Source organism: Dendrobates tinctorius, unplaced genomic scaffold (genome assembly GCF_039654945.1).
Source record: "Dendrobates tinctorius isolate UK_male_01 unplaced genomic scaffold, ASM3965494v1 ptg000022l, whole genome shotgun sequence".
Classification (NCBI taxonomy): Eukaryota; Metazoa; Chordata; class Amphibia; order Anura; family Dendrobatidae; genus Dendrobates; species Dendrobates tinctorius.
The window spans coordinates 39529036-39555558 of NW_027361690.1; the positions used below are offsets into that span (position 1 = coordinate 39529036).

Below are 26523 nucleotides of genomic sequence, written 5' to 3' on the forward strand. Positions count from 1 at the left end.
CAGCTACAACACCCCTACCCCGTGCAAACTCACAGATGTTGTCATCTTGGATTCTGAGCTCTGGCGTGTTCCTCAACACCTTTCTTTTCAGCAACTCCCAGGTGTTGGCACAGCTACAACACCCCTACCCCGTGCAAACTCACACATGTTTTCAACGGCTACTCTAAGCAAGACTGGCACAGATCACATAACCACCTCCATGTTGTTATAAATAGCTACAATCCTAAAATCAGACAGACACACTGATCACTGGAAAATTATGTCAGACATCTAGCCAGAAAATAATAAGTAAGCTTTTTCAAAAACTTTGTTAAAAATTTATGTCAACCAAGATATCTAGCTGAACTACATTTTAACCATACATGTGAACGGTTGTGCTTGCATTTTGCTTTGCATTAGTTGTTATTTTCAGAACATGATCAATGGGTGAGGATGGTGTGTGATATGGTGTCTCAGGTTATTTAACAATGTGTTTAGGAGTAACCTCATTTATAGTCTTACAATTACAACTGGCAACACGAACACTGATGTGGCCCTTGGTGAAAATAAGTCTGACATCCCTGTTCTACAGAGGTCGTATGTACTGGGCTGGATTCATTGGAGTATCCCCAATAAAAAAAAAAATCATCAAAAACAACCTATTGTTTACAATTTCATGGTAATCAGATTTTTTTGTGATTAGGTGTTCCACGTTACAATATATTACATGAATAAAAACCCCTTGGAATATCGCAGTTTTCACATAGATTACAAACTCCTATTTCAGGGGCCATTCATATTGCATTTTGCCCCTTCCATCAGATGTTCATCTGAATCGCCATAAATTAAAATTCAAGGAGAAATCCAGACGGAACCATTAGTGTTCAATGAGACAAAAAGAATTCAAGGACCCAGTTTGTGATTTCTTTTCCCGGCGGGATTGTTTTTTCCACAAAGACACAAGAAAATAATATACTATGTTCCTGTGTCTGTCTCACAACACTGACATCTCCGAGAAAAAGCATAAATATACCTATAGAGAATCCATTTTACAGCAGGAGGTCAGGATGATCAAACAGTACATATTAATATTTCTAAACTGCCAGTGTGAAAAGAGGATTACTAATTACCACATGTATACTGAGATAAAGGGAAGGTCGCATTAACATCAGTGTTGAGCTTTGGAGCCCTTATACATCTGGACGAGACGTCCAATAGCATGGCTTATTCTGCACTTTAATGGTATCCACAATGCATGTTCACAGATTACAACTGACGCCACATTAGACCAAGAAATACTTATATATTTCTCCTATCCAACAACAAAGACTTCAGAAATTACACGATTATTCAGATTTAAAAATTTATACATATGTTCCAGGGAAGATATTTACAGAATGAACAAAGGCAAAATAGCCAATAGGCAATGTCAATATTATACAAAAAAGCAATGTTCTTTACAGCATTATAATTAGGAAGTCTACGGGAGTAAAAAACAACAACTCTGAAGGCGATCCATTAATTTGCTTTCCTCTTCTTTACAGATGGTCTCTCAAACACATCTCTTACACCAGCTGCTTTCTGCTTAAAGAACTTTGTATTCTGGGCGCTCTCTTGTCCCCAAGCCGAATCAAATGAAGTGGTGTCCTGATCAACCAAGTGAGTGTATTTCGTGCGACCAGAACGACCAAAGTTTTTGACCTGATTTGAAAGGATAACAGAAATGGTTTATGGCGTTTTTTTTTTTTTTTTATAAAGAGAAACCAGTATATTAATTAACACAAAATGTGACTTGTGCAGCTCAGTGCGCTTATCCACATTGCGGATGGGAGAAGATATCTGCCAATTAAACTCATAATATGTAAGGCTGGTTTCACATTAGCGTTTTTTAGCGCAGCGCCTCTTGCGCGTCCATGCGCCCCTATGTTTAACATGGCGGGCGCATGGTCTAGCGTTTGCACGCGCACATATGCGTTTTCGTGCGCATGCGGTTTTTTATAGTGTGCACCTAGGCGCGCCCGACGCAACCTGTTGCATTTTTAGGTCCGTCCAACGGCGTAAAAAAAAAAACGCATGCGCACGCTAGTGCACGGAATGAGCAAAAATAACACATTTCAGTCTATGGGAACGCCTGCGTTTGAAATAGCATGCGTTAAGAGTTAACATGGCTACAAACTGGTTAAAACGCATGCACCTAAAAAACGCAAATGCGTGCAAAACGCATGATGCGTTTTTTGCATGCGTTTCTATTGCGCACGAAGCGCAGCGCTAAAAAACGCTAATGTGAAAGCCTAAAGCATGTTGCAAACGTGTACTAACACATGTAAGGTTGGTTGTTTATGCGAAGGAATGGAAGAAAAAAAAAAAAAAAGTTAGCCTCAATGAGGCCTAAAGCTTGACATGGCATAACCACTTTCATATGAAAAGCTGAGTAGCTGTGTACACGCATTGCATTACTTGTTCTGAGCCTGGGTTACAGCCTGTTTTATAAGTCACAGCTGAGCTGAATAACATTCTCTGCAATCCATAAACTTTACACCATGCACTGTTACGTAATATGGTGTAGGATTATTTCTTTCATATTCTGTCACATTAGCTGCATTGTACTAGTCCACTTAATATGAAGGAATAGGAAAGAAGTAATCGTTCCCGAGTTATATACTGTAACCTGTGCACTGGTTTTAAGGCCTGTGTCAGACGTCAGTGGCTCCAGTACATGAAGTGACAGTTTCCTCACGTACCGGAGACACTGACACACGTAGACACATTAAAATGAATGGTTCTCTGCACAAGTCAGCTTGTTTTCACAGACACACAGTCCGTGTGCAAAACACGGAGACATGTCAGTGTTTGTGGGAGCGCACGGTCCGCAAAACGTGCTGAACACGGCACACGGAGAACAGTTCACACTGTCCTCAGTGTACATGGACGGCCGCCGGGGAAGAAGCGCTACTGTAAGCCGCGGTTCCCCTGCATGTGGTGCTGACCACGGCTGTCATTCTTCTCTCATCAGCCCCCATCTGCCCAGAAAAGGCGCATCTATTAGATGCACCTTTTCTGGAGCTTTGTCTGGTTCTTCCCACTTGCCCTGTAGCGGTAGCAAGTGGTGTTAATAAGGGGTTAATGTCACCTTGCTATTGTAAGGTGACATTAGGCCAGGTTTAGTAATGGAGAGGTGTCAATAAGACAGCTATACATTACTAATCCTAGAGTTATTCAAGGGATTAACACACATACAATAAGAATGAAGTTTTTTAATGAAAATACACTACACACATTGTTTAAAGCTTTATAATACTCCTAATTCCATATCGATGCCATCATTATCCTGTGAAAAAACAATATCCATACCTGTTCGGCGATCAGTCACGTCCCACGGTGTAATCCATCTCGAGGGGTTAATCAGTTTACAGCCGGAGCACTGCTAATACAGCCGCTCCAACTGTAAACTACTGGGGAATGAATGGAAGCAGCCGGCACATGCTCAGTAACTAGCGGTGACGTCACCACTCATCACTGAGTCTGCGCTCTGCTTCCATTCATTCCCCAGTAGTTTATAGTCGGAGCGGCTGTATTAGCAGTGCTCCGGCTGTAAACTGATTAACCCCTCGAGATGGATTACACCGTGGGACGTGACTGATCGCCGAACAGGTATAGATATTGTTGGTTTATTATTTTATAATTTTTTACAGGATAACGATGGCGTCGATATGGAATTAGGAGTATAATAAAGCTTTAAACACTGTGTATTGTATTCTTTCATTAAAATACTTTGCTCTTATTGTGTGTGTTTATTTAACTCTTGAATAACTCTAGGATTAGTAATGATAGATGTCTTATTGAGACCTCTCCATTACTAAGCCGGGCTTAAGGATGCGCCTTTTTTGGGCAGCTGGGAGCTGCTGTTTTTAGGCTGGAGAGGGGGCAAGATCAATGGCCCCTTACCAGCCTTAGAAAAGCAGCCCCCAGCTGTAAGTTTTGCCGGGTTGGTTCACAAACTGAGGGGGACCCCACGTCAGGTTTTCATTCATTCTTCTTTCCTGCTCACTGTTTCCGGCAGAGCAGGAGAGAAGAATGACAGCCGCGTTCAGCACCAGCCGCCGGGGAACAGCGCTTACTGTAGCGCTTCTTCCCCAGCGGCTGTCCGTGTGGTCCTGATGCGGCACACGGTTGCCACATGTGTGCCACACGGATGTACCACGTATCCACACGGACAGCTCCGATACTGTTTTTTCCGGTACCGGAATTATCTGGACGTGTGAGACTTCCCGAAAAGTAATTTTTCATACTATAAGAACTTTCAGGGAAGCATAACTAAATGTTGAACTGAACCGGAAGTTCACAGCAGAGTAAGCGGTTACCTGCATAACTTTCGGCAGAATGGTTTTGTTAAAGTGGTCTTCCAATGTAGGAGCACTGAAATCTCTTTTGTACACATCCTCGTCTTCATCCTAGAGAATAAAAAAAAAATAATGATTAAATAGTTTTCTAGAAGGCAAAGAGAAAGAGAAACATTTCAGTTTCTTCACTGGATCATCTCCTACCATAAAGAAAGCTCCTCTATGGTAGTACTTCTGGAGAAACTTGTATTTCCCCTTCAGTGCCTTGTTGGTTATTATCTTGCCATTGGCACGAAGCTCTGCTCTGCGCTCCTCCTCCGTCATGTTGCGCATGCGTTCAATCTCAGCCTTCTCCTTCTCCATCCTATTATAAGAATGAGGGGTAAGGAGACAGAAAAATAAACAACCAGGATCATATCAAGGCAAGATGTCACACTAACACTACCTGTATTATGAATATCGAATAAAAAGAAATGTAAAATCCAAGACTGGATTAATATGTTGCAACATGAACAGACAGGTAAATAATAATGAAGAAACGTACGTTTCTCTTTCTTCACGGTCACGCTTGATGCGTTTCAGCTCTCGTACTTTCCAGGCCTCGTACTCTTCCTCATCGTTCTCATCGTCCGTGTTCAGAGCATCCAGTGCAGCCAGAGACCTCTTGTTTTCCTCGATCTCTTTCTTAGCCTCCTCCTCTACAATCTATCAGACAAGAGGGAACTAAACCACTTTGATCTGTAACAACTGAACAGTCATTTCCCCGATCTATAACAATTACCTACCTTTAATGTATATTTACGTCTTTCCTCTGCCATACGCTTGGCTTCGACCTCTGCTTCTTTCTGCTTAATTGCTTCAGCTTCTCTTTCCTGAACGGTTACTCTGTCCTTCCTAAAAGAGAAACATTACTCATTGGATGGCAAAAATGTACTTTACAAATGATATTTGTCACTGGACATTTCACTTTCTGTCTACAATGTTCTTTAGACTTCAGGAATTCAGGGCAGAAAAGCGACTTTGCACTAATCTACAGTGCTGTGCAAATTAATTGGGACAAAGCATTTTTTTAAGTAAAATCGTAAGTTGGTTACCAGTCAGTGATTCAAACTAGTTTTAACTGCTTTGAAGTTTGAACAGGTGTGAGTGCCTGATAAAAGCAGTTAAAACTGGTTTGAATCACTGACTGGTAACCAACTTACGACTTTACTTAAAAAAAAATGCTTTGTCCCAATTAATTTGCACAGCACTGTACTTTTGGTGGTAGTCCTGGTAGTAGTAGTTTAAAAATGTCGAAAGCTGAAGTCCTTTGCAAAATAAGCAGTCAACGTATGCCGCACCATAGTCAGAGATGCTTGAAGTGGTCTCAGGAAAAAAAAAAAAAAAAAAAAGTTTGCAGTCACTGCTGAATCCTGACACTGTGCCATGTGCCACAGTTATATACATCTACTCCCTGTACATTTGGAGTACAACAAATATATTCCATATGCATTTGTGTAATTTATATCCTGGCCGCTGCATTTACACACATCCACCGCCCTGGTATTAACTCTCTACACTCCATCCATATTGGCCCCTCACTCCTTTCCTCTCCTATGTATAGCACTCACGCTCTTTTCACATTGTTAAATTGCACAGATCCATTCAGTCCCACCATTCAACATAAGAGACGCTCTCACAAATCACTTAACCATCTGCTCACTCTTTCTATCCTCCTTCTCCTAGTCGCAGGAGACATTGCTCCCAACCCTGGTCCCCCATGTTATAGAAAGTCAAACCCCCCAAGTGCTACACTCAGAAACCCCTCTAATCTTATTAATATTCCCTGCATGCCATCTGTCTCTCTCAATTGTGCCCTTTGGAATTCTCGCTCAGTGTGTAATAAACTCTCCTTCATCCATGACTTCTTCCTTTCTAATTCTCTTAACCTCCTGGCTCTTACTGAAACCTGGATCCAGCAGTCAGACACTACCGCTGCTGCTGCTCTTTCATACGGGGGACTACACTTCTCTCATACCCCAAGATCAGACAAAAGAGCAGGTGGAGGCGTTGGTCTGCTTCTATCACCAAAATGTACCTTTCAGGTTATCCTCAAGTATCCTCACTAGTCTTCCCTTCTTTTGAGGTCCATGCTGTCAGACTCTACACCCCCTTCTCCATGCGAGTGGCGGTGGTGTATTGTCCTCCCGGCCCCTCCCATCAGTTCCTGGATCATTTTGCCACTTGTCTTCCACATTTTCTCTCCTGTGACATCCCTACCCTCATCATGGGCGATTTCAACAGCCCCATTACTCTTCCCCTCTCCCCATCTGCTACTCACCTTTTATCTCTAACCTCCTCGTTTGGCCTTTCGCAGCTTACTAATTCTCCAATGCATGAAGATGGAATCTCCCTCGATTTGGTCTTCTCTCGGCTTTGTGCAGTGGATGATTTCACAAACTCCGCTCTCTGAGCACAACCTTCTTTCATTCTCTATCAAGAACTGCCAGGTATCGACGCCACTAATGCCTGTTCCTCCCCTCACCCCCCCCCCTTCCTTTCCTGTTTTTCATTTGTCGGTCCCCACTCTTTGCTCCTTATTTTCTCCTCTCGTTCCCCTAGTTTCATATATATGGTGGTTGTAACTATGGTTGTCATTGTTTTGACTTGTTTTCTTGTTCAACCTCAATAAAAATTGAGAAAAAAACAAAAAACTGCCAGGCTGCTCAGGTCACCCCCACTGTCCATATTTATAGAAATATACAGGCCATTAACACCCAGAAACGTATGAAGAACTTGCAGTCTTCATTGGCCGCTATCTCCTCCCTCTCATGTCCTGATTCTGCACTGAAGCATTACAATGAAACACTTCAAAGTTCCCTGGATGAATTTGCACCCCCTATAAATAGAAGACCACAACACAGACAGCGACAACCCTGGCACACCCTGCAAACACGTTTCCTGCAGCGGTGCTCCAGGTGTGCTGAACGTCTATGGAGAAAATCCAATCTACACGAAGATTTCATCCATTATAAGTTTATGCTTAGAACATATAACACTGCCCTTCACCTCTCCAAACAAACCTATTTCAACACCCTCATCACCTCACTGTCCAATAACCCGAAACATCTCTTTGACACTTTTCATTCCCTGCTCAACCCAAGAGTACAGGCCCCAACCACAGAGCTTAGAGCTGATGATCTGGCCAATTACTTCAAAGAAAAAATTGATCATATCTGACAGGAAATTATCTCCCAATCATCTCATACCATGCACCATCCTCCATCCCCCACTGCATCTAGCTCACTCTCTGAGTTTGAACCAGTCACAGAAGAACAAGTAAGCAGGCTCCTTGCATCTCCTCGCCCAACCACTTGCACCAGTGACCCATTTCCGTCACATCTGCTTCAGTCCCTTTCCCCTGCAGTCACCCCTCACCTACCTAAAATATTTAACCTCTCTCTCTCTCTTCTGGTATCTTTCCCTCCTTATTTAACCCCTTTCTGACATCAGACGTACTATCCCGTCCATGGGACCCGGGCCCCTATACCCATGGACGGGATAGTACGTCTAGCGCGATCAGCGGCGCCCACGTGGTGAGCGCCGCTGATCGCGGCCGGGTGTCAGCTGATTATCACAGCTGACACCCGGCACTATGTGTCAGGGGCAGTCACGGACTGCCCCCGACACGTTAACCCCTTGCACACCGCGATCAAACACGATCGCGGTGTACCGGGGGTTAAAGGGAAGCATCGGCAGGGAGGGGGCTCCCTCCGTGCTTCCCTGAGCCCCCCCACAGCAGCGCAATGTGCAGCGCTGCTGCGGGGGGGCTCTTTCCCTGCAGGTCCCCGGATCCAAGATGGCGACGGGGACCTTCGGGGGCCTGCAGGGAGCTGGCTTCCTCAGTGCCTGCAAAGCGCAGGCATGAGGAAGCCTTCTGCACTGCCTGTGACAGATTGCTGATCTGTCACAGTGATCTGTGATGTGACAGATGAGCGATCTGTGATGTGACAGATGAGCGATCTGTCACAGGACAGTGATGTCCCACCTGGGACAACCTAATAAAGTTAAAAAAAAAAAGTGTAAAAATAAAATTAATCGCTAAATAAATAAAATATTCCCTAATAAATTCATTTTTTGGAAATGAAGAAAAAAAAAAACAAAAACAAGAAAAGTACACATATTTGGTATTGCCGCGTCCGTAACGACCTGCCCTATAAAACTGTCCCATTAGTTAACCCCTTTAGCGAACCCCTTAAAAAATAAAAAAGAAAGCAAAAAATAATGATTTATTATCATACCGCCGAACAAAAAGTGCAATAACGCGCGATCAAAAAGACGCATATAACTATCCATGGTACCGCTGAAAACGTCATCTTGTCCCGCAAAAAACAAGCCGCCACACAGCATCATCAGAGAAAAAATAAAAAAAGTTATAGCTCGCAGAATAAAGCGATGCAAAAATAATTATTTTTTATATAAAATAGTTTTTATTGCATAAAAGCGCCAAAACATAAAAAAATTACATAACTGAGGTATCGCTGTAACCGTACTGACCTGAAGAATAAAACCGCTTTATCAATTTTACCGCAAGCGGAACGGTGTAAACGCACTCCCCCAAAAGAAATTCATGAAACGCTGGTTTTTGTCCATTCTGCGTCCCAAAAATCGGAATAAAAAGCAATCAAAAAATGTCACGTGCCCGAACATGATACCAATAAAAACGTCAACTCGTCCCGCAAAAAATAAGACCTCACATGACTCAGTGGGTCAAAATACGGAAAAATTATAGCTCTCAATATGTGGTGATGAAAAAACTATTTTTACAATAAAAAGAGTCTTTTAGCGTGCCAAACATAAATACCGCCATAAATAGTAAATCAAACCCCCCGTTATCACCCCCTTAGTTAGGTAAAAAATAATAAAATTAAAAAAATGTATTTATTTCCATTTTCCCACTAGGGTTGGGGCTGAGATTAGGGTTAGGGGTGTGTTGGGGTTAGGGTTGGAGTTAGAATTGGGGGGTTTCCACTGTTTGGGCACATCAGGTGCTCTCCAAACGCAACATGGCGTCTGATCTCAATTACAGCCAATTCTGCTTTGAAAAAGTCAAATGGTGCTCCTTCCCTTCCAAGCTCTGCCATGCGCCCAAACAGTGTTTTACCCCCACATATGGGGTATCAGCCTACTCAGGACAAATTGCAAAACAACTTTTGGGGTCCAATGTCTCCTGTTGCCCTTAGGAAAATAAAAAATTGGGGGCAAAAATATCATTTTTGTGGGAAAAAAAATATGATTTTTTTATTTTCACGCCCGGGTGTTATAAACTTGTGAAGCCCTTGGGGGTTCAAAGTGCTCACCACAAATCTAGATAAGTTCCGTGGGGGGGTCTAGTTTCCAAAATGGGGTCACTTGTGGGAAGTTTCCACTGTTAGGTACATTAGGGGCTCTCCAAAGGCAACATGACACCCGCAGAGCATTCCATCAAAGTCTGCATTCCAAAACGTCACTACTTCCCTTCCGAGCCCCGACGTGGGCCCATACAGTAGTTTTCTCCCACATATGGGGTATCAGGGTACTCAGGACAAATTGGACAACAACTTTTGGGGTCCATTTTCTCCTGTTACCCTTGGGAAAATAAAAAAATGGGGACTAAATGATCATGTTTGTGGAAAAAAAAACGATTTTTTTTATTTTCACGCCCACTATAAACTTCTGTGAAGCACTGGGGGAGTTCAAAGTGCTCACCACACATCTAGATAAGTTCCTTAGGGGGTCTAGTTTCCAAAATGGGGTCACTTGTGGGGGGGATTCCACTGTTTAGGTACATCAGGGGCTTTTCAAACGCGACATGGTGTCCGATCTCAATTCCAGCCAAAAAAGTCAAATGGCGGTTTCCCTTCCGAGCTCTGCCATGCGCCCAAATAGTGGTTTACCCCCACATGTGGGGTATCAGCGTACTCAGGACAAATTGCACAGTAACTTTTAGGGTCCTGTTACCCTTGGGAAAGTAAGAATTGAGGGTGAAAAGATCATTTTTGTGGAAAAAATATGATTTTATAATTGTACGGCTGTACGTTATAAACTTCTGTGAAGCCCTTGTGGGTTCAAAGTTCTCACCACACATCTAGATGAGTTCCTTGGGGGGGGTCTAGTTTCCAAAATGGGGTCACTTGTGGGGGGTTTCCACTGTTTAGGTACATCAGGGACTCTCCAAACGTGACATGGCGTCCGATCAGAATTCCAGCCAATTTTGCAATGAAAAAGTCAAATGGCGCTCCTTCCCTTCGGAGCTCTGCCATGCGCCGAAACAGTGGTTCCCCCCCACATATCAGGCATCAGCGTACTCAGGACAAATTGCACAATAACTTTTCCAGTCCAATTTCTCCTTTTACCCTTGGTAAAATAAAAAAATTGAATCTGAATTTTTTTGTGAAAAAAGCTAAATGTTCATTTTTTTTTTAAATATTCAAAAAATTCCTGTGAAGCACCTGAAGGGTTAATAAACTTCTTGAATGTGGTTTTCAGCACCTTGAGGGGTGCAGTTTTAAGAATGGTGTCACTTTTGGGTATTTTCTATCATATAGACCCCTCAAAGTGGCTTCAAATGTGATGTGGTCCGTAAAAATAAAATGGTGTTGTAAAAATGAGAAATCGCTGGTCAACTTTTAACCCTTATAACTTCCTAACAAAAAAAATTTTGGTTCCAAAATTGTGCTGATGTAAAGTAAACATGTGGGAAATGTTACTTAAGTTTTTTGTGTGTGCCGTATCTCTGTGATTTAAGGGCATAAAAATTCAAAGTTGGAAAATTGCGATATTTTCAAAATTTTCGCCAAATTTCCGCTTTTCTCACAAATAAACGTAAGTTATATGAATGAAATTTTACCACTAACATGAAGTACAATATGTCACGAGAACGCCTGGTCCACTCCCGTCTGATCCGCTATGTCTCTGATAACTCTCTTCTCGACCCTCTCCAATCCGGTTTCCGCTCTCTACACTCTACCGAAACTGCCCTCACTAAAGTCTCTAATGATCTACTAACAGTTAAATCTAACGGTCACTACTCCATGCTAATTCTCTTGGATCTCTCTGCAGCATTCGACACGGTGGATCATCAGCTCCTCCTCACTATGCTCTGCTTCATCGGCATCAAGGACACCGTTCTCTCCTGGTTTTCCTCCTATCTCTCTGACCGCTCCTTTAGTGTATCTTTTGCTGGCTCCTCCTCCTCTCACCTTCCCCTTACTGTTGGGGTTCCTCAAGGATCGGTTCTAGGCCCCCTCCTCTTCTCCTTGTACACTGCCCCTATTGGTAAAACAATCAGTAGATTTGGTTTCCAGTACCATCTCTATGCTGATGACACTCAATTATACGCTTCTCCTGACATCACGCCAGCCTTTCTAGAAAACACCGGCGATTGTCTAAACGCTGTGTCTAACATCATGTCCTCACTATATCTGAAACTGAACCTGTCAAAGACTGAACTCCTTGTGTTTCCTCCCTCAACTAATGCACTTATACCCGACATTGCCATTTCCGTGTGTGGTTCCACTATTACTCCCCAGCAACATGCCTGCTGTCTTGGGGTCATACTTGACTCCGAGCTTTCATTCACCCCCCACATCCAATCACTGGCTCGCTCTTGTTATCTGTGTCTCAAAAACATTTCTAGAATTCAACCTTTTCTTACCTTTGACTCTGCAAAAATTCTTACTGTTTCTCTTATTCATTCTCGTCTGGACTACGGTTACTCTCTTCTAAATCGGTCTCCCTCTTACCAAACTTTCCCCCCCTCCAATCTGTCTTGAATGCTGCAGCCAGTCCTTACACTGGCTACCCATCCACTCCAGAATCCAGTACAAACTTATTGCCGTCACCCACAAAGCACTACATGGCTCAGCACCACCCTACATCTCCTCCCTTGTTTCAGTCTACCACCCTACCCGTGCCCTCCGTTCTGCTGATGACCTGAGGTTAGTATCCTCAATAATCAGAACCTCCTACTCCCGTCTCCGAGACTATACACGTGCTGCGCCAATTCTTTGGAATGCACTTCCCAGGTCAATACGAGTAGTCCCCAATCCCTACAATTTTAAGCGTGCCCTGAAAACTCATTTATTCAGACTGGCCTACCGCCTCAGCACATTAACCTAACTATCCCTGTGTGGCACAGTCAAAAGTTTTACCATAACCAGGTTCCCCGTATCATGTTCCCACATGCTTTATGCATCTATTAGCCCTCTGTGTCCGTACTGTTACACACTTAACATTATGGCTGGTCCAAACAATCAGGGCAACTGTTACCACCCACCTTTCGTGTCTCCCCTTTTTCCCTCATAGATTGTAAGCTTGCGAGCAGGGCCCTCATTCCTCTTGGTATCTGTTATGATCTATGTGATTATTGTTATGCTGTAATATCTATTGTCTGTACAAGTCCCCTCTGAAATGTAAAATGCTGCGGAATATGTCGGCGCTATAGAAATTTTTTTTTTATTATTATTATGTGCATGTTGGCAAGATTCTCGTGTTGCATGTGTGGTGGGCGATCACTGTAACGGCATACTTGCAATATGTTGACCAGTCTCAACTAGCTTCTCTCAATAGAATAGAACAGAGAAAAAGAAGCACAGGAGCCCAGTCGGCATGTACCGTAACTACAGTTATATAAACAGCATACATGAGGTCAATTGTCTGCCCACCCGCACACGAAAGGAGAATCATGACTGAGTGAAGGCAGGCTTTTCTTCAGAGTCTGGACAACCCATTTAAAGTAAACTGGAAATTTGCCTTGTTGAAATTACACTTTTTTTTTTTTTTATTTTCCCTGCCACCATAAAAGGTCCTTTATTGCACATGATAAATATATAGAATTCCCTTTACTAGTTTATATTATTGCCAGGGTTTCAGTATCAGCACAGGTTGAGGTTTCTGGCCCAAGAAATGCTGGAGATCTTCTCCAACACTCCCACTACAACACCTCCTGTCTGTGCTGTGGCCTTGCTCAGGATTGCCATAGGGACGTCCATAGCCCAAATGGCTTGAAAAGCAGCAGTTACTGAATCCACAAAATATGAAATGGGTACAACATTCCCGCTCATGTAATTCATTGGACCTCAAGTGTGTCGAATGTCAACGTTTTTTACTTGGTCCTAGTACAATAATAAAAATTATACCCATTTAGTAACCTGATTTGTCAGTGCCTGAGAAATTAGGTTTTGAAGCCACATGCAAATTAGCCTGGAAGTACACAGGGGGTGACGTGTCCATGTGCATCAGTACGCTTCCAGTGCAATTCCAGACTAATTTTTATGAAGCTTTAAAACTTGATTTCTCATGACTGCCATAGCCATAAGATCGCTTCAGAACAGGTATCATTTTTATTTTTGTATTCGGTTCTATGCAGCCGTACCTCTACTTCAGTAGTAAAGTCGTTCCTGACAGGTTTTCCATAAGCCAGATAATCTCTTTGCTCCTGATTTTTTAAGTTATTGGATCCGTACCGAGCCTCTGTAACAGGGCTGAACAAAGTCAGTGCATAGGACATGAAGGTTTTCCATGGGTAACATTGGAGTAGAAGAAAATTTGTGGTTTGTAACTTTAAGCTCCAATAACAAGAAAACAACGGTAAATATATCACCTTTACTCACTTTCTAATAAAAACTGGTTTCAGTCTTGGTTCCATTTCATCCTCACTGTCTGTATATTCCTCATATTCTGACTCAGATTCTGACTCTTCTCCGGATTTCCATTCATCTTCTACCTCCATCACTTCCATTTCCTCATTTTTCCTTTCTGCAGCTCTTTGACGCATCATTGAACGGCGACGCTCAATTTCCTAACAGAAATAGACAAGCTTGAATGGAGCAGTAAGGGGGTCACAAGAGACAAGTAATCTGTATCACACTGTCATCTAAGTGCTGATTGTTGCATTAACCGATTGCTGGGCACCTAAAGGAAAACCCAAAAGGTGCTCGTATACATGATTAAGCATTCGATGATGGAACCATATAGTCACTTCCACAGCACATTAATATGCATATACTATGGCTACAGGTACTGACAATAGTCTTATACATTCTACATGCAGATGCTGCTGCGTATTTGCCCCATGTGAATGTAACCGAATACTTCAATTCGGAAGAAAAAGAGGAAAATGTTGTAACTCACCTCATCATCCACCTCTTCTTCCTCCTCCTCGCTGGTGTCTTCCCGTTCCACGTGCCAGTCTTCACCACCTGGTTCAGACTCGGGCTCGCTTTCACCCACTACTACCTCAGGCTCTGCAATTTTTCGGTGTCTGGCCAGTCTGTCCAAAAGAAATTCCAAAAGTCAGTCATTCATCGAACAAATAAAACTTCAATAAAGAGTCTACTACTTGACAACCGCTTATAAATGGCCTGAGGTGTTGCACAAATGAAAAAAGCCCATGCTTATCTTTTGACTGCTACCCCTTTTCTGCTCTCAGTCCTGTGTCCCCCGCTGGTCTCCCGATATCAACAATGACATGTGACCGCTGCATCCAATCAGCGGCTACTGATCAGCTGCAAGTTTTTTTTAATTCTATCCAAGTGAAAGAACAGTGTTTTTTTCCAGTTGTACAAAAAAGTGATCAGAATGTGCAGATCGGCAGCAGCTTTCCCACAACACAGATTATGTTAGAGAATGAATAAGCTCGCTCTCAATGTTATAGGTTGGTGCTTCGAAGAGCGTCAATGTCATCAATATTAATAAGGTACTTCAGTGCACATGAGCATAAAATCTTAATGAAAGACTGTATTGAAATTCGAAACTTGAAATATAGAAATTGCCAATGGGCCTGTATTAAAGTATCTGTATGCAGAGTGGTTGGGATACTTTAGCGCTGCAGGTCGGATTGCAATATTCTTTCATTAACATTTACGCTCGTGTGTGCCAAAGTACCTTTTTAATACGGATTATGGAGCAGCAGGGGACATAAGGCTGAATGCAAAAGAGGCACCAGTCAGGGAGGTAAGTATAGCTGTTTCTAATTTATGCCGCACACTGTGACATTAAGATGTCGTGCTGTCTTGGACAACCCCTTTAATCATTTTACCACATCTGAAAGTCTCATAGGGAAATGTTGGATTTTTCTACAATTAGCGGAGGGGGAATGTATCTGACCTAGAAGCATAACAGTGATGGAAGGTCATAAGCAGCCTCATGTAAGAGCCGACACTGACTAATAGGCTGTTTCATAGGCACAGTGCTATATATCTGGCTGATGAAGACTAGTAACTTTTATAATTACATCATACAAAGGCATATGAAGTCATATAAAGAGAAGAGCTTACTTCTCCTCCACATCCTCATTCACACGATTTTGCAATCGACGTAGACGAGGATCACTGGTGCTTTCTTCAGGTGGTTCCTCCAGTTCTACCTCCTGCTCCTTTCCTTTCTTAATAAACTGGAACTCCTCATCCTCCTCATCAGAGGATTCCGTTGGCGCATAGTCTGGTCTCTTACCGGAGACATAGCGCTTCACCTTCACCTTTTCCATCGATATTTCACCTGAAATAATTAAACCAGGTCACAGACAGGTTTTTCTAAGTAGATGCCATCATATGCAAAAGCCACAGACCATAGTACTATATAGCGAACGCTCCAATAGTCCCTCGTGGAAGATCAGGGGCACATATTACTGACAGAGTAAAACCAGGGCATGGTTAGGAATACTGCACAGCAACAAAGGGAGACCATACAAACTCCATATACAAGATGTCCAAGGTCTTTTGTTTTTGAGCTTCATAAGTCTGTATGTTCATAGATCCTACAACAAATACAAGGTCTTGAAAGTATTTGTACACTATGAACTTTTCCAACATTTTTTCATGTTGCACCCACAATCTTAAATGTATTTTATTGGGATTTTGAGTGACATATCAAGATGAAGTGGCAAGTATTTGTGAAGTGTAAAGGAATGGATACATAGTTTTCTAATTATTTTGAAAATATAAGGCTGTGTTCACACATAGCGTTTTTGCGTTTTTTTTTTTTTACACGCGAAAACACAAAAAAACCCACATCCAATGCAATCCTATGGGATTCCGCAATGCTGTGGATTTTTCCGCTGCGGAATCGCATAGCGGAAAAATCCGCAGCATGCTCATTTTTTGCGGAATCGCAGGGATTCCGCACCCATAGGATTGCATTGAAACGCTCATTTTTCGCATGTGGCTATGCCCACCATGTGTAAAGTGAGCGCTTCATGTGTGGATGGTACCCAGGGTCTGGATAGGGGAGACTCTCCTCCAGGCCCTGGGTACCATAATCCTGTAAAAAATAGAAAAAATATTGTTATTCTCACCTTCTGATGGCCACCGGAGTCCTTCCCGCCTCTCACCATGCTCCCGGCATCTTCCGGTCCCAGTAATGCTTTGCGAGAATGACCGCGATGACGTTGCGCTCTCGCGAGTGTGACGTCATCGCAGGTCCTTTGCGCAAAGCATTACTGGGACCAGAAGATGCAGGGAGTGCCGCAGAGCAGATCGGGGACTGTCGAAAGGTGAGAATAACATTATTTTTTTTTAATTACATTTTACATCCTATCTTTTACTACTGATGCTGCATAGGCAGCCTCAATAGTAAAAAGTTGGTCACACTTGTCAAACACTATGTTTGACGAGTGTGACCAACCTGTCAATCAGTTTTCCAAGCGATGCTACAGATTGCTTGGAAAACGCTAGCATTCTGCAAGCTAATTACGCTTGCAAAATGCTAGTTTTTCGCGGGAATTCCGCATGCGAATTTCCTGCAGCAGGGAGTTGCGGAATTGCCGCGGAAATTTATTTTCCGTGACAATTCCGCACATAGCCTAAATCTGAAAGTTGTGATGTGCATTTGTATTCAGCCCTCTGTAGTCTGATACCCCATAAATAAAATCCTGAATGACCAATTGCCTCCAGAAGTCTGTGTAATTTATTCTCAGTATAAGGCTACTTTTACACTTACCGCACTTCTTGCGGTCCATTATTGCGGCCGGTATCGACGCATTTTTTGTGGTGTACCGCAATAACGGGTCACAAAAAAGTTTGTGGATCTCCATTTTTTCCCCCAATACTATGGAAATAGTATTGGAAAAAAAAAACGGCGTTCCGCAAAACCGGAAGTGACGGCGGGCCGCAAAAACAAACTTCCATTTGTTTTTGCGGCCCCATTGATTTACAATGGGGGGTCATGTCCGTACGCCATATAAAAGATCGAGCAAGCTCGATCTTTTATCACGGCCGCAAAAACGGCCCTCACGACAGTACGGCATACCATGGAATTTTTGAGGGCCGCAAAAATACGGTAAGTGTAAAACCAGCCTAACTATATTTGTGTGAGAAGGGCTCAAACAGCATCATGAAAACCAAGAAACACACCAGACAGGTCGGGGATAAAGTTGTGAAAAAGACTAAAGCAGGACTAGGTCATAAAAAATAGCCCAACCTCTGAAATCTCATGGAGCACTGTTCAATACTTCATCCAAAAACGCAGGAGGTATGGCACAACTGCAAACCTATCAAGACAAGGCTGTCTGGCTAAACTGACATGCCAAGCAAGGAGAGTACTAACTAGAGAAACAGCTAAGAAATGAGGCCCATGGTCACTGTGGAGGAGCTGCAGAGATCCACAGCTCAGGTAGGAGAATCTGTCCACAGGACAACTATGTGGCCATGTTTAGTATTTGGTCAGTATTTGTAAGTCAAAATCAGCAGATGAACAATCAGAGGAAAAGTATAATAGAAACACGTCACTACCTGCATTTTTCACCCACGCCTGGTCTTGGCTTACAAATACATCAGTATGTGAAATGGTGACAAAACACTGAACATATAAACGTGGCCTTCATCATATACTCCACAAATCTGGCCTTTTTGGAAGAGTGGCAAGAAGAAAGTAGTTTTTAAAAGCAAGCCAGAAGAAGTCCTGTTTGCAGTTTGCAAAAAAGCAATATAGGGATGCGGAAGAAGGTGCTCTGCTCAGATGATACCAAAGTAGAACTTTTTGGGCTAAATGGAAAATAACGTGAGGCTAAAAGCTAACATTGCATACACCATCTCCACAGTCAAACATGGTGGTGGCAGTATCATGCTGTATGGATGCTTTTCTTCAGCAGGGTCAGGGAAGCTGGTCAGAGTTGATAGGAAGATAGATTGAGCTAAATATAGCGCAATAGTGGAGGAAAACTTGTTAGAGGCTGCAAAAGACTTGAGCCTGGGGCGTAAGTTCACTGTCCAGCAGGACAAGGACCATAAATGTACTGTGAGCACTACAATTGAATGGTTTAGATCAAAGCATATTTATGTGTGTGAATGGCCCAGTCACAGTAGAGACTTAAATACCACTGAGAATTTGTGGCAAGACTTGAAGTTTGCAGACGGAAGTATAGTAAGTACAACAATGGCATCACAATGTTCGGACTGGCTGGAGGCTCTTCTGAGCAGTGTGTGACAGCTACAGTTGTGCTCAAAAGTTTACTACCACAAAAGACTTCAAGCTGTCATTGATGTTAGAGGGGGCAATACACAGGATTAAGAAATGGGGTATGTGAACTTTTGATGAGGGTCATTTGGATGTTTTGGGTTGTCATTACAATTTATAAAGAGAAAGCACAGTAGTTTGACAATAAATGGCTTCACCCAACCACTAACCATGAGTGGAGAAAAAGTTTTGGTGTCATCATTCATATTCTCTGAAAAAAGGCAAAGAAAGCAAAAATTCTGCCGGGGTATGAAAACTTTTGAGCACAACTGTACATAGAAATACATGAAGCTGTCACGCTCGGGTCAGGAGAGCCGCTGGCCAGTCCGAGCATTGTGATGCGATCGTTGTCCGTGTTGTACGGTTGTCTGACTGCGCTCATATGGGACCACATAACTTCATGTGCAGATTTTGCCCACAGAATTGCATCAGATGCAGAAAAAGGCACAGGTAAAAAGCGCCTGTGGTTTCAGTGTGTTTTTGCTGCGTATGTCATCCGCACATGACTGTATCAGTAACGTTTTGTCAAAGCCAAATACATTGAATCAAAAAAGCAGCTTTATTTAAAACTTGGCAATTCAAAAAGAGCTGAAAGACTGCATGTGAAAAAAAAAAAAACAAGCAACCTAATTTACTTAATAGAAAATGTGCAACATCAAAAACTCTCCAAATTCTGTTCTGAAAGTAACTGAGCCGTGTAATTATAGAGACATCTGCCCCTTAAGGGCATGTCACACTAAGAGATATTGCTAGCAATATCGCTATAACTTGTGACGTTATAGCGATATCGCTATGTCTGATACTTACCTCTGACCGCTCCCCCACTGGTTATCGCTGATCGCGCGAGAACGTCCAGGACTGTTTCTCGTCGTCAGCTTCCTGTGGAGAGACGAGCGTGGAGCCGGGCGGGAGGACGCAGGATCGCCTGGTGTGACAGGTAAGTAGCGATCCCCGTCCCCAGCGATGTCGCTGGTGAGATCTGCCTGTTTGGCAGCTCACTAGCGACCACTTAGCGATGCACCAGCGATCCTGACCGCGTCATATCGCTGGTCGGGATCGCTGGTACATCGCTAAGTGTGACAGTACCTTTATGTAAAAGACACAGACTGGCATGAATGGGCCGGGGCAACACCAAACCCTCTGTTATTAGATTATGTTCTTGGCTCAAGTGGGCAAAGATGGCTCAGTAGCTCTGCTACATCCCAGCGGATCATGGGGTCACACTGCAGCCACTACACACGGGCAGGTCATGGTGGCTCAGTGGTTAGCATTGTAGCTTGGCAGTGCTGGGTTCACATCCCACCTAGGACATCTGCAAGGAGCCTGTGCGTTCTCCCCACTCTCCATAGCCATACTGATAGGGAATCTAGACTGTGAGCCCAATGGGGACAGTGATGATAATGTCTGTGACGGGGTCTGGTGTGCTGTGACATATCAGGGTGCAAGAAGGGGGCGAACCCCGGCACCTGTGATGACAGGCCGGAGTATATACTATATATATACACACAGCCTTGTGACGTAACCACCGTTGTTATGGACAGCTGCATACACTCAAGCGGAGGCTTGCGGCCTGTTACTACAGACATTGCTCTCGCCTGGTTACACAGTCACTTTACCTTTCTCATTGCGGACGGGCACGGCTCCGGCCGTGGACTGGATAGGGGGCTGCTTGCTGAGGGCGCTGGAGGACGACATCGTTCAAAACCGACACACAGACTGGACTCTACGGGCAGCTGGACCTTTGGAGGACTAAAAAAAAACCATAGAGCCGAAGCTGCTTCCGGAAAGACCGGCGCTCTATGGTAATTTCCTTGTGGTGACGGCGGCTGTAAACTGCGCATGCGCACTCAGCTCCTCCCTTTCCGCTCTGCTCCTGGAAGAAGATGGTAAGTCGGTGTTCTGTCTCTGCTCTCCGTGCTGTTTATCCGTTGTCATCCTTCTCCGGGAGACGGTCCTGAGTATCCCCGGTGTGTCCTTAGTGTTCTGCACGGTGCGGGCTTTCTGTTACGGCCGATATTAGTGGCTTTGAACATGGTGTTCTATGTGGAGCCGGCTGCCGGGATGGAGCAGGCCCGGGATGTCGCCATTGCCTTGTATTTGACGCTTATGGACTAGGGCTCTCACACAGGGAGTGTTCGGTGTGTCTCTGCGGCTGTCAGTGTGGTAGTCAGCTCTCCCCATATACTCCTAGTCGTCCATTGGGTTCTGCTGTAATGTCTGTAGTGACTGGTAGTTGTGTGTGTGTGTGTGTGTGGTGACTGGTAGGTGTGTGTGTGTGTGTGTGGTGACTGGTAGGTGTGTGTGTGTGTGTGTGTGTGTGGTGACTGGTAGGTGTGTGTGTGTGTGTGTGTGTGGTGACTGGTAGGTGTGTGTGTGTGTGTGTGGTGTGACTGGTAGTTGTGTGTGTGTGTGGTGTGACTGGTAGTTGTGTGTGTGTGTGGTGTGACTGGTAGTTGTGTGTGTGTGGTGACTGGTAGGTGTGTGTGTGTGTGTGTGGTGTGACTGGTAGGTGTGTGTGTGTGTGGTGTGACTGGTAGGTGTGTGTGTGTGTGTGTGGTGTGACTGGTAGGTGTGTGGTGTGACTGGTAGGTGTGTGTGTGTGTGTGTGTGTGTGTGGTGTGACTGGTAGGTGTGTGTGTGTGTGGTGTGACTGGTAGGTGTGTGTGTGTGTGGTGTGACTGGTAGGTGTGTGTGTGTGTGGTGTGACTGGTAGGTGTGTGTGTGTGTGGTGTGACTGGTAGGTGTGTGTGTGTGTGTGGTGTGACTGGTAGGTGTGTGTGTGTGTGTGTGTGTGTGTGGTGTGACTGGTAGGTGTGTGTGTGTGTGTGGTGTGACTGGTAGGTGTGTGTGTGTGGTGTGACTGGTAGGTGTGTGTGTGTGGTGTGACTGGTAGGTGTGTGTGTGTGGTGTGACTGGTAGGTGTGTGTGTGTGTGTGGTGTGACTGGTAGGTGTGTGTGTGTGTGTGTGTGGTGTGACTGGTAGGTGTGTGTGTGTGTGTGGTGTGACTGGTAGGTGTGTGTGTGTGTGTGGTGTGACTGGTAGGTGTGTGTGTGTGTGGTGTGACTGGTAGGTGTGTGTGGTGTGACTGGTAGGTGTGTGTGGTGTGACTGGTAGGTGTGTGTGGTGTGACTGGTAGGTGTGTGTGGTGTGACTGGTAGGTGTGTGTGGTGTGACTGGTAGGTGTGTGTGGTGTGACTGGTAGGTGTGTGTGTGTGTGTGTGGTGTGACTGGTAGGTGTGTGTGTGTGTGTGGTGTGACTGGTAGGTGTGTGTGTGTGTGGTGTGACTGGTAGGTGTGTGTGGTGTGACTGGTAGGTGTGTGTGTGTGTGGTGTGACTGGTAGGTGTGTGTGTGTGTGTGTGGTGTGACTGGTAGGTGTGTGTGTGTGTGTGTGGTGTGACTGGTAGGTGTGTGTGTGTGTGGTGTGACTGGTAGGTGTGTGTGTGTGTGGTGTGACTGGTAGGTGTGTGTGTGTGTGTGTGTGTGGTGTGACTGGTAGGTGTGTGTGTGTGTGTGTGTGTGGTGTGACTGGTAGGTGTGTGTGTGTGTGTGTGTGGTGTGACTGGTAGGTGTGTGTGTGTGTGTGTGTGGTGTGACTGGTAGTTGTGTGTGTGGTGTGACTGGTAGTTGTGTGTGTGTGTGTGTGGTGTGACTGGTAGTTGTGTGTGTGTGTGTGTGTGGGGTGACTGGTAGGTGTGTGTGTGTGTGTGGGGTGACTGGTAGTTGTGTGTGGGGTGACTGGTAGTTGTGTGTGGGGTGACTGGTAGTTGTGTGTGTGTGTGTGTGTGGGGTGACTGGTAGTTGTGTGTGTGTGTGTGGGGTGACTGGTAGTTGTGTGTGTGTGTGGGGTGACTGGTAGTTGTGTGTGTGTGTGTGTGTGTGGTGTGGTGTGACTGGTAGTTGTGCGTGTGGTGTGGTGTGACTGGTAGTTGTGCGTGTGGTGTGGTGTGACTGGTAGTTGTGCGTGTGGTGTGGTGTGACTGGTAGTTGTGCGTGTGGTGTGGTGTGACTGGTAGTTGTGCGTGTGGTGTGGTGTGACTGGTAGTTGTGTGTGTGTGTGTGTGTGGTGTGGTGTGACTGGTAGTTGTGTGTGTGTGGTGTGGTGTGACTGGTAGTTGTGCGCCCGCTGCCTGGTTGCTGGCCGCTCGCAGACATACGTTAAACTGGTCCCAGTACCGCTGCCGTCACTGTAAATAGTGGCTGTAGAAGCAGTATATAGCATATACTCTGGGTTATTGTATTCTGAGCAGGTCATACTGACTTATCCTCTCTATCCTGTCCACAGCCATAGATCTGTGTCCTGCGGCTGCCCGGTATTGGGGCTGTAGACTTTCCCATTCTCAGCTAGTGTCGTCCCGTCTCCAGTCTTGGAGTAATGTTACAAGTTTCACTAACTACGCCCATAACTCCGGCTGTTGCAAAACCATTAACATATATATTTGGTGTTTTTTTTTTTTTTAATTTCAGGCCAAACGCACCAAGAAGGTCGGCATTGTGGGTAAATATGGGACCCGTTATGGTGCCTCCCTAAGGAAGATGGTCAAGAAGATTGAAATTAGCCAACATGCCAAGTACACATGCTCCTTCTGTGGCAAGGTAAGCTGTTCTTATTTCATTTTTTAATCTCTATTAATTAGTGCTTCGGGTAAATTGAAGACTAGGCTGAATTCTTGTATTTGTAAGTGTAATAGGTTTTGTTTTTGTCTGTCCCCCCTTAGACAAAGATGAAAAGAAGGGCTGTTGGAATCTGGCACTGCGGATCTTGCATGAAGCTTGTAGCAGGAGGAGCCTGGGCCTACAAGTAAGTGCAGACATCTGGTTCTAGATGAGAAACATTTAGACCTCATTCAAAGTAATTTTTGCTGCAATATAGGAACAGTATAGGACATTGAGTGGCTGTGTATACCCAGCCTAATCCTGAGAGGGATAGGGTTGCGATCACTTCTTGCAATGTGAATCCCTACTATGTTGCTGAAACAAAAAGTTGTTATTTTGGCCTTGAAAACAAGTTAGCCATAGATATGTCTTTAAAAGGGATAGGATAATACTGGGCCACTTACATGATTGGGCTCAGATGTTGCGACTTATGTTCTGCTGACGTTCCTCCAGCATTGCCAGACAATGGAGTGTTTCATATTTTATTAACATGCTCCAAAACAATCCATTGGTAAACGTGAATGTGATGTGGAATTTAAAATCCAAGGCATGTTTATTGCTGCTTGGAATCTGGTACAGAAGAGCTGCACACTTGCTCTGCTAAACCACAGTGGCTCTAGTTAGTGCACAGATCTGCTGGCTCATCATTTGCATAAACCCGTTTCAGCTGCAGATTTTCTTCAATTAAAAAAAAAAAATATGTATATATAAAAACAGCTATGCCGTAGAATTTAATATAAATTTACACTTGTTTTTTTTTTTAGTGTTAAAGGTTTTTTGTTTTTGTTTTTTTGGGGTGGTGTTTCCCCATTTTATCCCCCTCTCACCCTCACCTCACTATAAAACACTGACGTTAATCAGATTGCGTGCTTTTTCTTGATCCCACACAATGGGGGAATGACATATCGTATTAGTGTTAATAGCCAGTTATATGCACTATCAGTATTTGTGTTTTTGGCAATGGCGTCCTCTCATGCTGCTGAGGTTATGTGGCATTTCATTACTTACGTCATTGTTTTGTTTTTTTTGTTTTTTTTTTCTTTATCCTGACCAATCTCATTTAAAGAGGATCTCTAGGACTGTACAATTGAACATGGGATAGACCTAGGGACCACAAGGGCCGCACACTGATTGGGGTTGCATCTCTTTCATTGTTTAAACCGTTGGTTCCCAAACTCCAGTCCTCGTGGACCCCATCAAGTCATGTTTTCAGGATTTCCATTGTGTTACAAATGTGAGAGAATTCCTGATGCCTTGATGATACTTCTATCACCTGTGAAATGCTAAAGAATTCCTCAAAACATAACATGTTGGGGGCCGTGAGGACTGGAGTTTGAGAAACACTGGTTTACACAGTAGATAATCCTAATTGTCATTTGTACCTGGTACTGCAGCTTACTACTTTGACAACCCCGTCTCAATCAGCATGTTTGCCCCCAGTAAAATTACAACCCTTATACTCTCCTCTGGTGCCAGTGCTCTTCCAGCTGTGTTGGCACTCACTCTCTCGGTGCCCACGTCACATTGGGTACAGGACTCTAGTGACATTCAGTTCTGACTTCACTCTCGGACATATCCGACATCAAGAGGAAGTAAGTGGCCAGCCGCGACGCTCACGTCTTCAATGCCTCATTCATCCGACGGCTGGGAGAGTGAAGCCAGTGCTGATTGGGTGCAGAACTCAAGTGACAATGTGATGTGAGCCCCGGTGAGCTGGAATAGCGCTGGCATCTGAGGTGCGTATAATTTTACGGGGAAATCTGGGGGCAAACATGGTGATTGAGAGAGTTTATTTTTTTAAAGGAATTGTCCTATTACAGACCAGTAAAATAGCTTTTATCTTTTGAAATTAAAAAAATGGTTGTAATTTGGTTAATAATATCAATGTCAAGAATAAATTGTATAAACTACATACACTTTTTAAGAAGGGAATTATTCTCTCTATAATTTTATTAAACAATCATGACAGACATAAACATGACAAAAATGAAAGGGATTACTTAGATGGTGAACAATACCAAAAAGAGGCACCACAGACCGGAGGCAAAGAGAGAGAGCATAAGTATAATATAATACGCCCCATTTGAAAAGATCTTGAGATTAAATGCTAGGTCATCCTCAATGGAATGAATTTACCAAGCGCAATTACACCTAAATAATATAGAAATGTGGATGTAAGTTCTAAAAATCAAGAGATACCTCAGGCCTGCCGGTGCCACGACCCCCACCAGCAGGCCTGAGGTATCTATTGAATTTTTCGTTGGAAAGACTGCACTCTCAAACCTCTTACTCAGCATTATCATTTTAACCAGGACACTGAAACCCTTAAATCCACCCTCCAACTTCCCCAAAATGTCACCCCCTCTACCTCTCTACTCTCCCTTATTTAGTGAACTGTTTATTTTCTGAATGCATTTGGCCATGCATATAGTAACTTGTTCTACATGACATGGAAAAGATGTTATGTATTCTTTCTATTATGTTTTTCCTGTTTGTTAAAAATTTCTTAAATAAAGAATTTATTTAAAAAAAAAAAAAAAAAGGTAGATGCTGCTTTTACTAGGTGCTGTTGCTGAATTATTATCTCTGCTCCTCGCTACACTCTTAGAAGACCATTTTGATGCCCTAGTTTTACTTGAGAAATAAATTATAATTGCTCTTTGCATGTCATTGTTTTGATCCATGGGAACAGATGAAATAGTAATACCTTGAAATGTCTTTTGTCTTTTCCAGCACCACCTCTGCTGTCACAGTAAAGTCTGCCATCAGAAGACTGAAGGAGTTGAAAGATCAGTAGATCCTTTCTGTGGAATATTCATCTATTTGTCGGGACTATCCTTTAATAAAGAAATGTCTTGGAAAATGGAAGCCTATTGCTCTGATCTTTCTGTATGCATCCTCCCAGCCAACCCTCATATACTGTATACTGAAGTGAAATGTAAATTGCAGGACCTTTAAGGGGTTGATGTGAAGATGCTAATTGGTTTTATCCTACTAAAGAGGTGTTGGAGGGCTGAAGGGTGGGAACCCTGGATGGTTGAGTTGATTATCTTATCTTCATTAATGGGTAAAATAA

At 43.8% G+C, this 26523-nt stretch overlaps 2 protein-coding genes across 2 annotated transcripts; one reads left to right on the plus strand and one right to left on the minus strand.

Moving 5' to 3' along the window:
* Positions 1 to 1262: 1262 nt before the first annotated feature.
* MFAP1 (microfibril associated protein 1) lies at positions 1263 to 20545 on the minus strand. Its single transcript, XM_073568616.1, has 9 exons — positions 20408 to 20545; positions 15617 to 15836; positions 14472 to 14610; positions 13952 to 14139; positions 5105 to 5213; positions 4864 to 5024; positions 4524 to 4683; positions 4341 to 4430; positions 1263 to 1680 (listed from the first exon to the last, which is right to left on the minus strand). Exons 1-9 carry the CDS (start codon positions 20484 to 20486, stop codon positions 1498 to 1500), a joined length of 1329 nt encoding a protein of 442 aa, XP_073424717.1. The 5' UTR covers positions 20487 to 20545; the 3' UTR covers positions 1263 to 1497.
* Positions 20541 to 26315, plus strand: RPL37A (ribosomal protein L37a). Its single transcript, XM_073568617.1, has 4 exons — positions 20541 to 20677; positions 23259 to 23387; positions 23510 to 23592; positions 26181 to 26315. The coding sequence occupies exons 1-4, from the start codon at positions 20675 to 20677 to the stop codon at positions 26242 to 26244; spliced, it is 279 nt and encodes a 92-aa protein (XP_073424718.1). The 5' UTR covers positions 20541 to 20674; the 3' UTR covers positions 26245 to 26315.
* The last annotated feature ends 208 nt before the right edge of the window (positions 26316 to 26523 follow it).

Coding starts and splice junctions, on each gene's coding strand:
- MFAP1 (XM_073568616.1), bottom strand. CDS start 20,486: ATGTCGTCCTCCAGCGCCCTCAGCAAGCAGCCCCCTATCCAGTCCACG. Junction 4,684..4,863: donor GACCGTGAAGAAAGAGAAAC/GTACGTTTCTTC, acceptor TTCTTATAATAG/GATGGAGAAGGAGAAGGCTG. Junction 1,681..4,340: donor TTCTGCCGAAAGTTATGCAG/GTAACCGCTTAC, acceptor CTTTCAAATCAG/GTCAAAAACTTTGGTCGTTC.
- RPL37A (XM_073568617.1), top strand. Junction 23,388..23,509: donor CATGCTCCTTCTGTGGCAAG/GTAAGCTGTTCT, acceptor GTCCCCCCTTAG/ACAAAGATGAAAAGAAGGGC. Junction 23,593..26,180: donor GGAGGAGCCTGGGCCTACAA/GTAAGTGCAGAC, acceptor TGTCTTTTCCAG/CACCACCTCTGCTGTCACAG.